At 32.5% G+C, this 12,410-nt stretch overlaps 1 protein-coding gene across 7 annotated transcripts in view; it reads right to left on the reverse strand.

The window, feature by feature from the left end:
- mapk10 (mitogen-activated protein kinase 10) overlaps positions 1 to 12,410 on the reverse strand; it is a 144,297-nt gene that overhangs the window by 23,646 nt on the left and 108,241 nt on the right. For 6 of the 7 annotated variants that reach the window (XM_056445807.1, XM_056445811.1, XM_056445809.1 and 3 more), the window contains exons 9-11: positions 10,970 to 11,152; positions 5,337 to 5,461; positions 2,724 to 2,747 (exon numbers count right to left, since the gene is read on the reverse strand). In XM_056445807.1, coding sequence (XP_056301782.1) covers positions 2,724 to 2,747; positions 5,337 to 5,461; positions 10,970 to 11,152 — 332 coding nt within the window. The remainder of the gene's footprint in view (positions 1 to 2,723; positions 2,748 to 5,336; positions 5,462 to 10,969; positions 11,153 to 12,410) is intronic. The other variant, XM_056445808.1, reaches the window with a different exon arrangement.

Consider the following 12,410-nt stretch of genomic DNA (forward strand, 5'->3'; position numbering starts at 1 on the left):
TATTACCTATTAAATATGAGTACACATTCATTAGATACATGTAGAAAACCTTTTAGATTACATTCTGAGAGCTGTATTGTCAGTAATAATGAGTAATAATAGGGCCAGACAGAATTTGTGGATATTGTTTGCTATTTCTGCAAAGAATTTTGAAAAAAAAAAAAAAGTGGATTTATCCAGAATGATTGTGGGAGTATCGTAACTAAAAACTTAATATATTTAATAAAATAATTCCTTAACTTTTTTTTCATGGTTGCAATGCAAATCCAATTAGATCCACTTATTTAGTAAACAAAACAAGTCTCCATATAATAAATTTACTAAGACAGAAAATATTACTTTACAAACTGTATTGTAAATAAATCAAATAAACATTTTCATATTAGTAAATAATATTACTGAAATTTAATTTAAAAACTGAATACATAAATTTACACACATTTACACAAGCAAATAAATAGACTCAATGATAGGCTAAAAATCGGCAGATTTTTGCGCATGCTGATTCCATGTGAGCCTTGTAATTACTATGCCATGAATTTGTACTACAATCTTAGAGGTACTAGTACCCAAATAATAAAAATTGTGTTTATAAAAATATTATACATAGATAATTTTACCTAATGTCATAGATATTGTAGCTAAAACATGAAAATAGATATTGACATTTGAAGGAATAAATATTAAAAGAGCTTGCCACATTTCTGCAGCTGCAAAGTCACTTATTTGATGTTCTGTAATGCAATTCATCTGGATTATTATTACATGATTAGAAAACAGCACTATATACAGTGTGATGGCCTGCATAACCGGCTAATACATTACACTACAGTGTTCATATTGCAGTGTTATGAATATGTTAATCACAGGTGTCTATTAGATTACTCTTCGATTTGTGTATATATATTTTTTGTTGCATGTAAAATAACATGGACACTGTAATGCAAAGTGTTACAACCATTTGCACATGCAGCTGACATGTTCAACAGTAAAAACGTAGTAAATAAGGACCAAACACCAGCATTAGTAAGACAGAAATGCAGAGTAATGTCTGCAGTGAGGATTAGGATTAAGACAGGGACATGAGAAACAACGGCTGCATCTCAAATCCTAGCAAGCAACCTAACTAGACTGCATTTTGTGCATCATTTGAACAATCAAAACCTCAGCAGTGTTTTTGAGCATTTTCATTCACATGAGGTTTGTTGTTTCAAATGCCCTGGTGTCACTAGCAAAAATGCTGTCTATGTAGGGAGCTCACTAGGTTTTGTGACAAGCCAGATATTTAAAGAACGTATATGAGAAATAAACAGAAAGAGAGAGATTAAGTTGGAGTAAATTGGAGTGGAGCATTATGGGAAAACAGGGTTGCTTAAAAGTCCACAATTATTAATATTTTAATTATATTATATATTATAATTTATATATTATATTTAAATTATATTTATTTTGTTTATATTATTATATTTTATTTTCACAAAATGAGTGAGATTTTTTATTTATTTTTTTGCCATGTAAGTCTTTGTGCACAGTAAAAAAAATGTACTGACAAAGTCAAGACAAAAAATATTTTTATGTTGCTTTTAATTATTTTAACTAGTTAATCAGGTTTCAACCAATTATACACAGTTTAAATCAATATTTTTAATCAATAGTGACTAGACTAAATGAAAAAAAGACTAGAAAAGCTCATCTGAGTCAACAAAACAATTAAGGCAACAAGAATTGCAATATTTACAGTGTAAAAGCAAATAGTTTATCTTAACATTTTTGGACAATTTTTAAAATGACAATTACTTGAATATCACTTTATAATATTGAGTCTTAATGTGTTTATTATATCCATGACTTATATACTGATATTAAATCTTATATTATTAAAAATTAATCAAAATGAAGTGAGTCTGTTTAAAAAGCGGTGAAACATTTGAAAAGCAATTACAAAGTAAAACTGCTCTTTTGGCTGAAATTTGTGAACTTGTTAACATGAATGATGCCATAATAACTATAAAAATCCAGTCTTTCAGGTTTGGTCATAGTTTGTTTTTTATTTAATACTGAGATCATCCTCAAAGTGAATTTTGAGAGTTCAAGGTTTGGCACATTTACATTAAATTTACAATTTAATCCTATACTCACCATTCTGTTATATTTAACGCTGCAAAATTATTTTTTTATTTATATTTTTGTCTTGTTTCTAGTTAAAAAATGTAAAATTCCTAAATCAAAAGCAGTTTCTAGACAAAATAATCTTTCAATGGGCTAAGCAAAATACTCTTATGTCAAATGAGAAAATGTTGCTTACCCCATTGGCAGATTGTTTAGCTTGTTTAAAGGAAAAACTCACTTAATTTTGGCATATAATTTATTTTAAATGAGACCATATTGTAGAAAATGCTTCTCGATTTAAGAGTTTTTAGATATTCAGACTAGAAACAAGACAAACTCTAAGTAAGAAAAGCATTTTTGCAGTGTATTCTATTTTATCACTAAATGCTATTAAAATAATTGATTAAATAACTTTAAATACATTCTAAAATATTAGTACACAGTACAGAGACTCAGACAAACACAAACACACACAGATATTAACACACTGTCAAATCTCAGCTCAAATGTATTATTATTATTTTTGTTGTTGTTTTTTTCTGCTATCGAGTTGTAGACGTCAGTCGGTGTGTGAGTGATTTGAGTTTCCGAAGTGTGGAATGGTCTTTATTTACCATCGATATCTGCTGATTCCTGGCCTTCATCAGAGAAAGAGAAACACCAGAGAGAAGGAGAAAACAATCACACTAATCATAACCATGCTCATGGGTTATTAAAACAAACTATGTGCTATACTCAATATCATATCAGAATTTGTTTGATCAGCAGGAAAAGGTGTACGTTCACATAAAATGACATCTTTTAAAATCTACACACACAATTGCAGACAATAAATATGAGCTATGCTGTTCGATTCACATGTTTGCTGTTGTGGGTTTTTTTTTTCTTTGGACTCTCTAAAACAAGAAAACCATGACTTTTGAAATCCCTTAGAAACAGTAAAAACGTGCAGAAAGGGGACACGCTAAAATATCAAATCTGATTTTCATCAAAGATCAGGACAACCTTCTTTTATTTTTTAATCCCACCTTGTGTCCTCTGAAACTGATGAAGGTCCCCAGAATCAACCATGAACATTTACAAACTGAACAAATGCAGCATGGTGGAAGAAACCAAGCTAATATTCACAAAAGTTTACTAGACGTACATTTACTAAACATGTACAATTTATAATAATAATGAAAAGTGTAGTATGCTATTATAATTCAAATCATTTCCATAAAAACACATTATGTCCACATTAGCCAGTATTTGACTAAAATTAAAATACAATTAACATTTATATTGATGCTGTAAGATAAATGGATCTGATAGATAGATTTTATTTAAACATATTTTTGACTTGAATTAATTTAGGAGAAACAAAATGTTTCAGCTTTTCATTTTACCAATAAGTAAATTAATAAGATAGTATTTTAGAAATAAATGCATAACTATTAGATAGATAGATAGATAGATTGTTTTTTTTTACTTTTTGTTAAACTGCAGCCATTTTTAAAATCACGTGTTCATTTTTTCTTCATTAATGTACACACATCACCCCATATTGACAACAAAAAAAATTGTTGTTGACATTTTTTGCAAATTTATTAAAAGAGAAAAACTGAAATATCACATGGTCATAAGTATTCAGCCCCTTTTGTTATTCAGACAGTTTTTAGTGGAATCACCCTTTTGTTCTAACACGGCCATGAGTCTTTTTGTGAAAGATGCAACAAGTTTTCGCACCTGGATTTGGGGATCCTCTGCCATTCCTCCTTGCAGATGCTTTCCAGTTCTGTCAGGTTGGATGGTAAACATTGGTGGACAGCCATTTGTAGGTCTCTCAAATGCTCAGTTGGGGTTTAAGTCAGGGCTCTGGCTGGGCCATTCAAGAGCAGTCACAGTGTTGTTGTGAAGCCACTCCTTCATTATTTTAGCTGTGTGCTTAGGGTCATTGTCTTCGGCCCAGTTTGAGGTCCTGAGCACTATGAAGAAGGTTTTCGTCCAGGATATCCCTGTACTTGGCTGCATTAATTTTTCCTTTGATTACAACCAGGCATCCTGTCCTTGCAGCTGAAAAACACTCCCATAGCATGATGCTGCCACCACCATGCTTCACTGTTGGGACTGTATTGGACAGGTGATGAGCAGTGCCTGGTTTTCTCCATACATACTGCTTAGAATTAAGGCCAAAAAGTTCTATCTTGGTCTCATCAGACCAGAAAATCTTATTTCTCACCATCTTAGAGTCCTTCAGCTGTTTTTAGTAAACTATTCAGTTTGGCTATCATTATCTGTGGGTTCTTTTTTACCTCTCTCACCAAGGCTTTTCTCCCCCAATAGCAGTTTTGCCCGATGGCTAGCTATAGGCAAAGTTCTGGTCAGCCCAAACGTCTTCCATTTATGTATTATGGAGGCCACTGTGCTCCTAGGAACCTTGAAAGTGCAGCAGAATTTATTTTGTAACCTTGATCAGATCTGTGACTTGCCGCAATACTGTCTCTGAGCTCTTCAGGCAGTTCTTTTGACCTCATGATTCTCATTAGCTCTGACATGTATTGTGAGCTGTAAGGTCTAATATAGACAGGTGTGTCTGAATACTTCGGACCATGTCATATTTCAGTTTTTCTTTTCAATAAACCTGCAAAAATAACAATCCTGTGTTTTTCTGTCAACATGAGGTGCTGTGTGTGCATTAATGAGGAGACAAAATTAGCTTAAATTAAATTAGCAAATGGCTGCAGTATAACATAGTCAAAATGTATGGGGTCTGAATACGATAGATAGATAGATAGATAGATAGATAGATAGATAGATAGATAGATAGATAGATAGATAGATAGATAGATAGATAGATAGATAGATAGATAGATAGATAGATAGATAGATAGATAGATAGATAGATAGATAGATAGATAGATAGATAGATAGATAGATAGATAGATAGATAGATAGATAGATAGATAGAGCTGAATAGATTTAGGGGAATTATTGATTGACATTGATGCTAATTGCACATTTTTATAGTGACCATAAAAACTATATTTTTTCCCCTCTCTTATCCAATCAGGTGTGAGTGATGGAGAAGCTCATGATTGGTCCCACTGGCCCAACCATGCAGAAAAGCACAGGACAGATGAATGGAGAAACTGATTACTCTGGTAAGTGTACGACTGTAGGCCTCAGTTAACATGCGTCATGCTGCGCTCACTCTTTAACTATAAGCTGATGGAGAATCAACTCACCGCCTCCACCTCAGCCGGGTCGTACCACACGTTGATGTAGGGGTGTTGAAGCGCCTCATCCACTGATATTCGCTTCGCAGGATCAATGATCAGCATCTTTGACAGCAGGTCTCGGGCCTGACTCGCTGCAAAAAAACACACATTACTAAAATGAGGACGTTGTACTCCATTACACACAATTACTCAGTTTTATCCATATTTTTCCAATACGTTATTATGCTTTGTGTGAATTATGGAAGCAACTTCTGTTAGCCAGCACTCAATTATGGGGATTTACACCTACCTAACTTTAAATAGTAACAGTTCTTGACCCCAGTGAGCTATAAGCAAAAATTAGGTTTCATTGGAAGGAAGACTTCTTGAGCTTTTAGAAAGATTCATGATAAAAAATATTAAAAGTTATACATTATGAAGTATTGTACTGTTCAATATTTGTTTTTGCAAACACATGAAATCAGTCATGTAATAACATAGAAAAACTGTAGCTGTAACCAATCAGTGAAGGTGTAAAAAATAAAATGGGCATAATGAGGTGTCTTTATTCTCCTCGCAGTTCATCTATTGAATGTTGAAAGGAAACATTTTAGAATTACCAAATAAGTCTACACAGTCCATGTTTAATCGTAAAAAGTACTTTCAGTGCAATATCACACTCCTATATCAAATACTTTTGTACTATAGGCATGTTTATATGAAAAAAAATCTTGGTAAATTGGTGCTTGACAAAAATGACAGAAATAAAAGAATAAATAGAAAACAATTTTGAATAAAAGGTAAAATTAAAAAAAAGAAAATAAACCTTTATAAATGTTTTCTAAATTATTTTTAAAAAAATTCAACAAATTTTGTTGTAACTTATTCTGTTTAGTAAGTGTTAAATTCATCAATACATGAAATTATTTCATATCATTTATTACATAACAAACAATACATGAACAAATAAATATTTTTGACTTGAAGAAATTACAAAAATTGCGGAAAAGTATAGATTTGAAAAAAAAAATAGGAATATTTAAAAAAAAAAATCTAAAAGGCAAATAAAATTGATGAATATGAAGTATGTTGATGCACAATATGTAAAAGTGGAGCAGTGCAAATGTTTACAGTTGAAACTTCCATTTTACATATTGAACATATCAAATTTTACTGTACTGTGGAGAATCCAAAAAGGGAAATAATCAACTCAAAAGCACTTTGGTCATTAATTAGATAGACCAGGCTCATTGAAAATATGTGTTTTAGCCCACATTTTTGCAAAATGTATAATACATTGCTCCGGGGACGTTTCATTGCACGTTTCAGATGACAAATCCACTAGAGGGCGCGGTTGCCATCTTTGCAAATCTGAAATGCATTACTTAGGGCAGTGTTTCCCAACCCTGTTCCTGAAGGCACACCAACAGTACACATTTTCAAGCTCTCCCTAATCCAACACACCTGAATCAACTCACCAGAACATTAGAAGAGACTCCAAAACCTGAAGTGAATGGGTGAGATAAGGGAGACATCCAAAATATGTTCTGTTGGTATGCCTCCAGGAACAGGGTTGGGAAACACTGACTTAGGGTATGTTTTGTTGTACGTTTCAGAAACACATCTTTCTTGTACATATTCACTAGAATTGAAGGCTTGTCATACAAATCAGCTAGACCAGCAAACCACTGACCTAAATCTTTTCCTAAACCTAACCAATAGGGTTTCAAAAGCAAACATAAGAGAAAGCTGCACTGCTGCCACACAGTTTTATCTTGATTTTATTTTGCTTTTATTTCATTTGTGGAAATATGCTTCACTATGCTTGAACCCAAGCACTCTGCATCACAAGAACAACACCATACAGTGTAAGCGACCAAGCAAACTGACCATGACAGAAAAGTTCATATGGAGATAGACAAGTAAAGCAAACGCATTAATTTACAAATCATAGACATTGTTAAGATGCTTTGCAAAGAATTGCATGGAAAAAATCCATTATTCCTTGATAATGTGTTCTTGTAAATATTTCATTAGTGTGAAAAGGAACAACAGCTGTAGCATTTATTTGACCTAAAAACTGCAGTCAAACATATGAATGAAATAAAAAGACAAAATAAAGAATGTTAATAAAATAAATGAAACAACAAAATGAAAATAAAACAAAATAAAAAGTAAACAGAATTGCAAACTGATATCAAATTGTGAAATAAACACCATATACACACAGATTTATAAAATATAGCGACATATTAAAATATAAAATACATAAAACATAAAATTACAATATTAAATGTCAGATAAAAGAAAATGAACCAAAACTACAACAAAACAACAACTGTATCATATATTTTACCTAGAAACTGCAGTCTAACATATGCTGAAGTATGTTTTGAGGCACATACTGTATTTCCAATGAGCCTGTGTTACACTGTTACAAATTATTTATTTATCTTGAACATCATAAGATTTCTGAAGAACGCATGAAACCGTCTAATAATCCAGACGCCACAGTCTTTATATTTCATCCTGTGTGTTTGTTATTTTGCAAGGGCACTGAAATCATCGGTGCTCAGTTTCCTCCTGCTCTCACCTTTCCTTCCCTATCTTCTCTTCTCCTCCTCCTCTGTTCGCTCTTCTGCTTCCTCTCTGTTTTGGTCTATAAATAGCCTGGTAAAGTCAGACTCTTTCTCTCTGCTCTCTCAGCATCATCTCTTCTCCCTCTCTTTTCTCTCTGCTGGACCACTTCAAAATGGCCGACGCTGATCTCTACAGCTCTCTCAATTTGTTGTTCTATTAACATAAAAGAATCTGTGCATTTATATTGGTTGTGTACGGGTAACACTCTATAATAGCTGCACACTGTGAATCATTTATTAAGCATTAGCAAATAGTTAATTAATCAGTTGTAAGGCATCAACTCTACATTAATAGACATTAGTAAGCAGTTTATAGGGCGGCTCAGTGGTTAGCACTGTCGCCTCACAGCAAGAAGATCATTGGTTCAAGTCCCGACTGGGCTAGTTGGCATTTCTGCGTGGAGTTTGCCTGTTTTCCTTGTTGGCATGGGTTTCCTCTGGGTGCTCCGGTTTTCCCCACAGTCCAAACACATGCACCATAAGTGATTTGAGTAAGCAAAATGGCCGTAGTGTATGAGTCTGTGTAAGTGTGTATGGGTGTTTCCCAGTGGTGGAATAAGTACTGAAAAAACATAAGTTAAAGTAACGTTACTTGCCAAAAAATGTAGTGCAAGTAGAGTAAAAGTATCTTTTGTAAATATTACTCAAAGTAAAAAGTAGCTCTTTCAAAAGTAGTCAAGAATATATAAAATATAAAACCTATATATAACCTAATATATAACCTATATTGACTGAGAAATGGATAAAGATACACATTTTCTAAACGGGGTGTACTTATTTATGTTGAGCACGATAGATAGATAGATAGATAGATAGATAGATAGATAGATAGATAGATAGATAGATAGATAGATAGTGAGATAGATAGTGAGATAGATAGGTAGATAATCTGTTTGTATACAGTCACGCATAAGCCAGGTCTCGTGTCCTCAAACTATGAAAAATTCATCATATCATTAATATCCAGCACACTTTTCATATCAAAGGCTGAGGATTCTTCTCCGCTTTCCCTGGAGAACTACTGCTTGCAGCACAGTTTATGAAACCTCCTTCAATTCAGCAAAATTGCCTGAGTCTTTTAGACAAACTATGAAAACAACACGCATACAAATATAAATAGCGAAGAATCAAACAGAAGTTATTAACTTTCACCTTATTTGATTATTTATTTAATTCTCATAGTAGTAATTTGAAGTTTTACAAGGATGTGAGATATTGTACTTATGTGGATATGGGTCGAAGATTGGAGGAAGTTTTAAAAATGGCCATAAAAAAGCGAGTCTTAACATTTTCATATACATGTACCAATGTTATAATAAATGAACAAACAAACAAACATAGTTATTTAATCATACATTTTTGAGGGGAGTTTCTCAATTTCCTGGCATTCAGTCTTAACTAATTTTACCATAGCTTACATTTAAGATAATATTGGCATTTATTAATTGTACATGAATTTACGTATGATTAAAAAATACCATTATTATCTCAACTACTGTACAGTTGAAGGCAACATTTTTAGTCCTCCTGTGAAGTTCTGTAGTCTTTCAAATTAGCAAGTGATGTTTAACAGAGCAAGTATTTTGTATAATATTTTTTTTATTCATGAGATGGGAATATATCTTATTTCTTAATTTTAAACAATATTTAATAATATTAATAATTAATATTTAATAAATTATACTTTTACAATGTTTCTATTTATTTATTTTTTTATTTAATAATATTTCTCTCTTATTTCTTTTAGTTTGTCTGGAATAAAAGCAGCTTTCATTTTTTTAAAGCAATTTTGAAGGTCAGTATTTAATAAATTTTGATTGCCTACAGAACAAACCAATACATGTTCATACATGGAACCTGTCCAGTAACTTGACTAATTACCATAACATGCTTAGTTAACCAAATTAACCTTGTTAAGTCTTTAAATTGGACTTTCAACTAGGGCTGGGCGACATTGCAAAACAAATTATCACGATATCATGTTCATATCATTCCATATCGATAATTATTAAATATCTTTAGCAATACATGTAGGAATGTTAGGATTTTTTTATTTAACCACTTTATTTTAATTTACCAACATTAATAAGGCAAATAGTTTTAATAGTCAAAAACAAAAATATTTCAACAAAATATCTGATCTCTTTATAATAAAATAAACATACGTGTTAAAGAGACTCTTAAACTTGATGAATAAAATGTTACAAAGTGTGTGCAACTAATGTAGATCAACATAGATTAGGTGTAAATAATAATGATACATTAAACCTCAAAGTCTGTAACAAAAAATAAATTAATTAAATAATAATAATAATATGAAAATCAGATCTGAGCAAAAGAACCAGCCATTATTATTCAAACACATACTGCAACATTACAAATTGTGAAGTTGAATGACTGCATTAGCCCTATGTTATAAACTCTTTCAGATGGGGTGCTAGTGGCTGGGATGCACAAGAAAAGAAACCAAAAAGCCACTCTGGCCTTTTTATTTACACCACTGCTATGCGGCACTCATTTTTGCGTGTGTTGTTATTCTGACCTGAAGTGACAAGTGTGAGCATGTGCTTTGTGTTTGTCTGAGGTAATTAGTCTAAAATTACTGAAATGTGTATATTCCATACAAAGTGTAAAGCAGATTGGTTGGTTCTACATACTATTAGTAATGGAAACCATAATGTTTTAAAATGTGTTGAAAAAATCTTCTCAGTGTAAAACATCACTTGGGAAACATTTTACTGGAGGGCTAATAGTTTTGACTTCAACTGTATATCTTAACTAATATGAAGAAAAAAAAGTTTTATGTTATAGTTGATAAATAGCAGATTGTGGGACATGTTGTACAGTTGAAATTTTAATTAAATTACCATGTTTTTACTTATTAAAATTATTTATTTATTAACATATATTTATTAAAATTTAATTTCATTTGGGTTTAATTTGGGGTAAATATGACTCGTTATTTGGTGAACAAACAAACAAACATACAAAAACTTCCTGATATTTCCAATTGTGACGTACCTTTGAGTTTGTTGTGCTCGGAGTCTGCAGGGAACAGGCAGTCAGGGAAGAGTTTGGGGAAGGTCAGACCGGCGTATTTTGGCCTGTTCTCCACATAGTTGCGCACCGTCGGCTGCAGCTTCTTCATAAACTCAGGAGAGGGTGTGCCCAGCTGCTCTATAACCTTATTCCATTGGTCGATGTCTGAATGTGGGTGGAGTCATGGAAAAAACACCTGTACAGCCCCTCGGGCTGTTTATGCATTACATAAAGTATGATATTTCACTTTCAAATGGAGCGTAAAATACAAGGTAACAACATAATGTGGTTATTCTAACACGATTACACAAGATGAACATAAAAGCAAGTGCTGTGAGCCTAAAAATGCCATCGGTAATAACATAAAGTTTGATTACACTTCGACTGCAGGATAATAAGCACTAAATCTGGAGAGGTTAAAACACTCGGAGGGTTCATAATGAGGTGCCGAGTGGAGGAAAAGCCTTCATTTGTTGTAAGTAAATAGAAAAGAAACCAAATCAGAACAAACTAGATGAGATAAATGGATGTTCATGATACTTGAGTTGCAAATTTTGTTTGAAAAATGACTTGCAATTAAACTCAAATACACTCTCCTGACACCCAATCCCAGATCTAATATTGCCATATTTTATAATATTACACAGTATTCCAGTTCTCGTTTTCATAATGCAAATAAAGATTTCACTTGTTCAAATGCATTATGAAGTCAAAAACTAGCTTACAACTCACACACACATACATACACACGATTAAACATCAAACATTATAGGGATAGATAGAAAATCTGTTATAAGTAGATGAGTACCACCGCACGTGCTGCTGCGGCAAGGGATAGGAATTACCAAAGTTTGTTTTGGGTGTAACAACCATTGTGCAAATGCACAAAGAGATCAAATAACGAAACAAAAACATGTAATTAATTTATAAATCATTATAAAGTTGTTAACAAGCTTTATTATCATTGCAAACTTGCTAACTACAATGAGGATTCATTTTGGAAATCAATAATAAACCAGGGTTTTAACCTAAATATAGAGAGGCGTGTACATTATTTGTTATTTTAAAGTGATAATAGGATTAGACAGCCAAACAATACGCTTTGTTTTCATTTACATTTTCTTTGTTGATTATATGAGCTCACAGGATGAGCAATAGTTGCATATTTTTAGGCTGATAGATTGTCTGGCTGATTGATTGATTGTCTGGTTAATTGACTGACTGGTTGATTGGTTGGCTGAATGAGTGATTGAGTGTTTATTGATTGGTTGGTTGGTTGGTTGGTTGTCTGAATTACTGATTGATTTATTGTTTGAATGAATGATTGAGTGTAGGTTGGTTGTCTGAATGACTGATTGACTGGTTGGTTAATTGGTTGGCTGAATGAGTGATTGAGTGTTTATTGATTGATTGGTTGGTTGGT

This window comes from Danio aesculapii, chromosome 21 (assembly GCF_903798145.1).
Source record: "Danio aesculapii chromosome 21, fDanAes4.1, whole genome shotgun sequence".
Classification (NCBI taxonomy): Eukaryota; Metazoa; Chordata; class Actinopteri; order Cypriniformes; family Danionidae; genus Danio; species Danio aesculapii.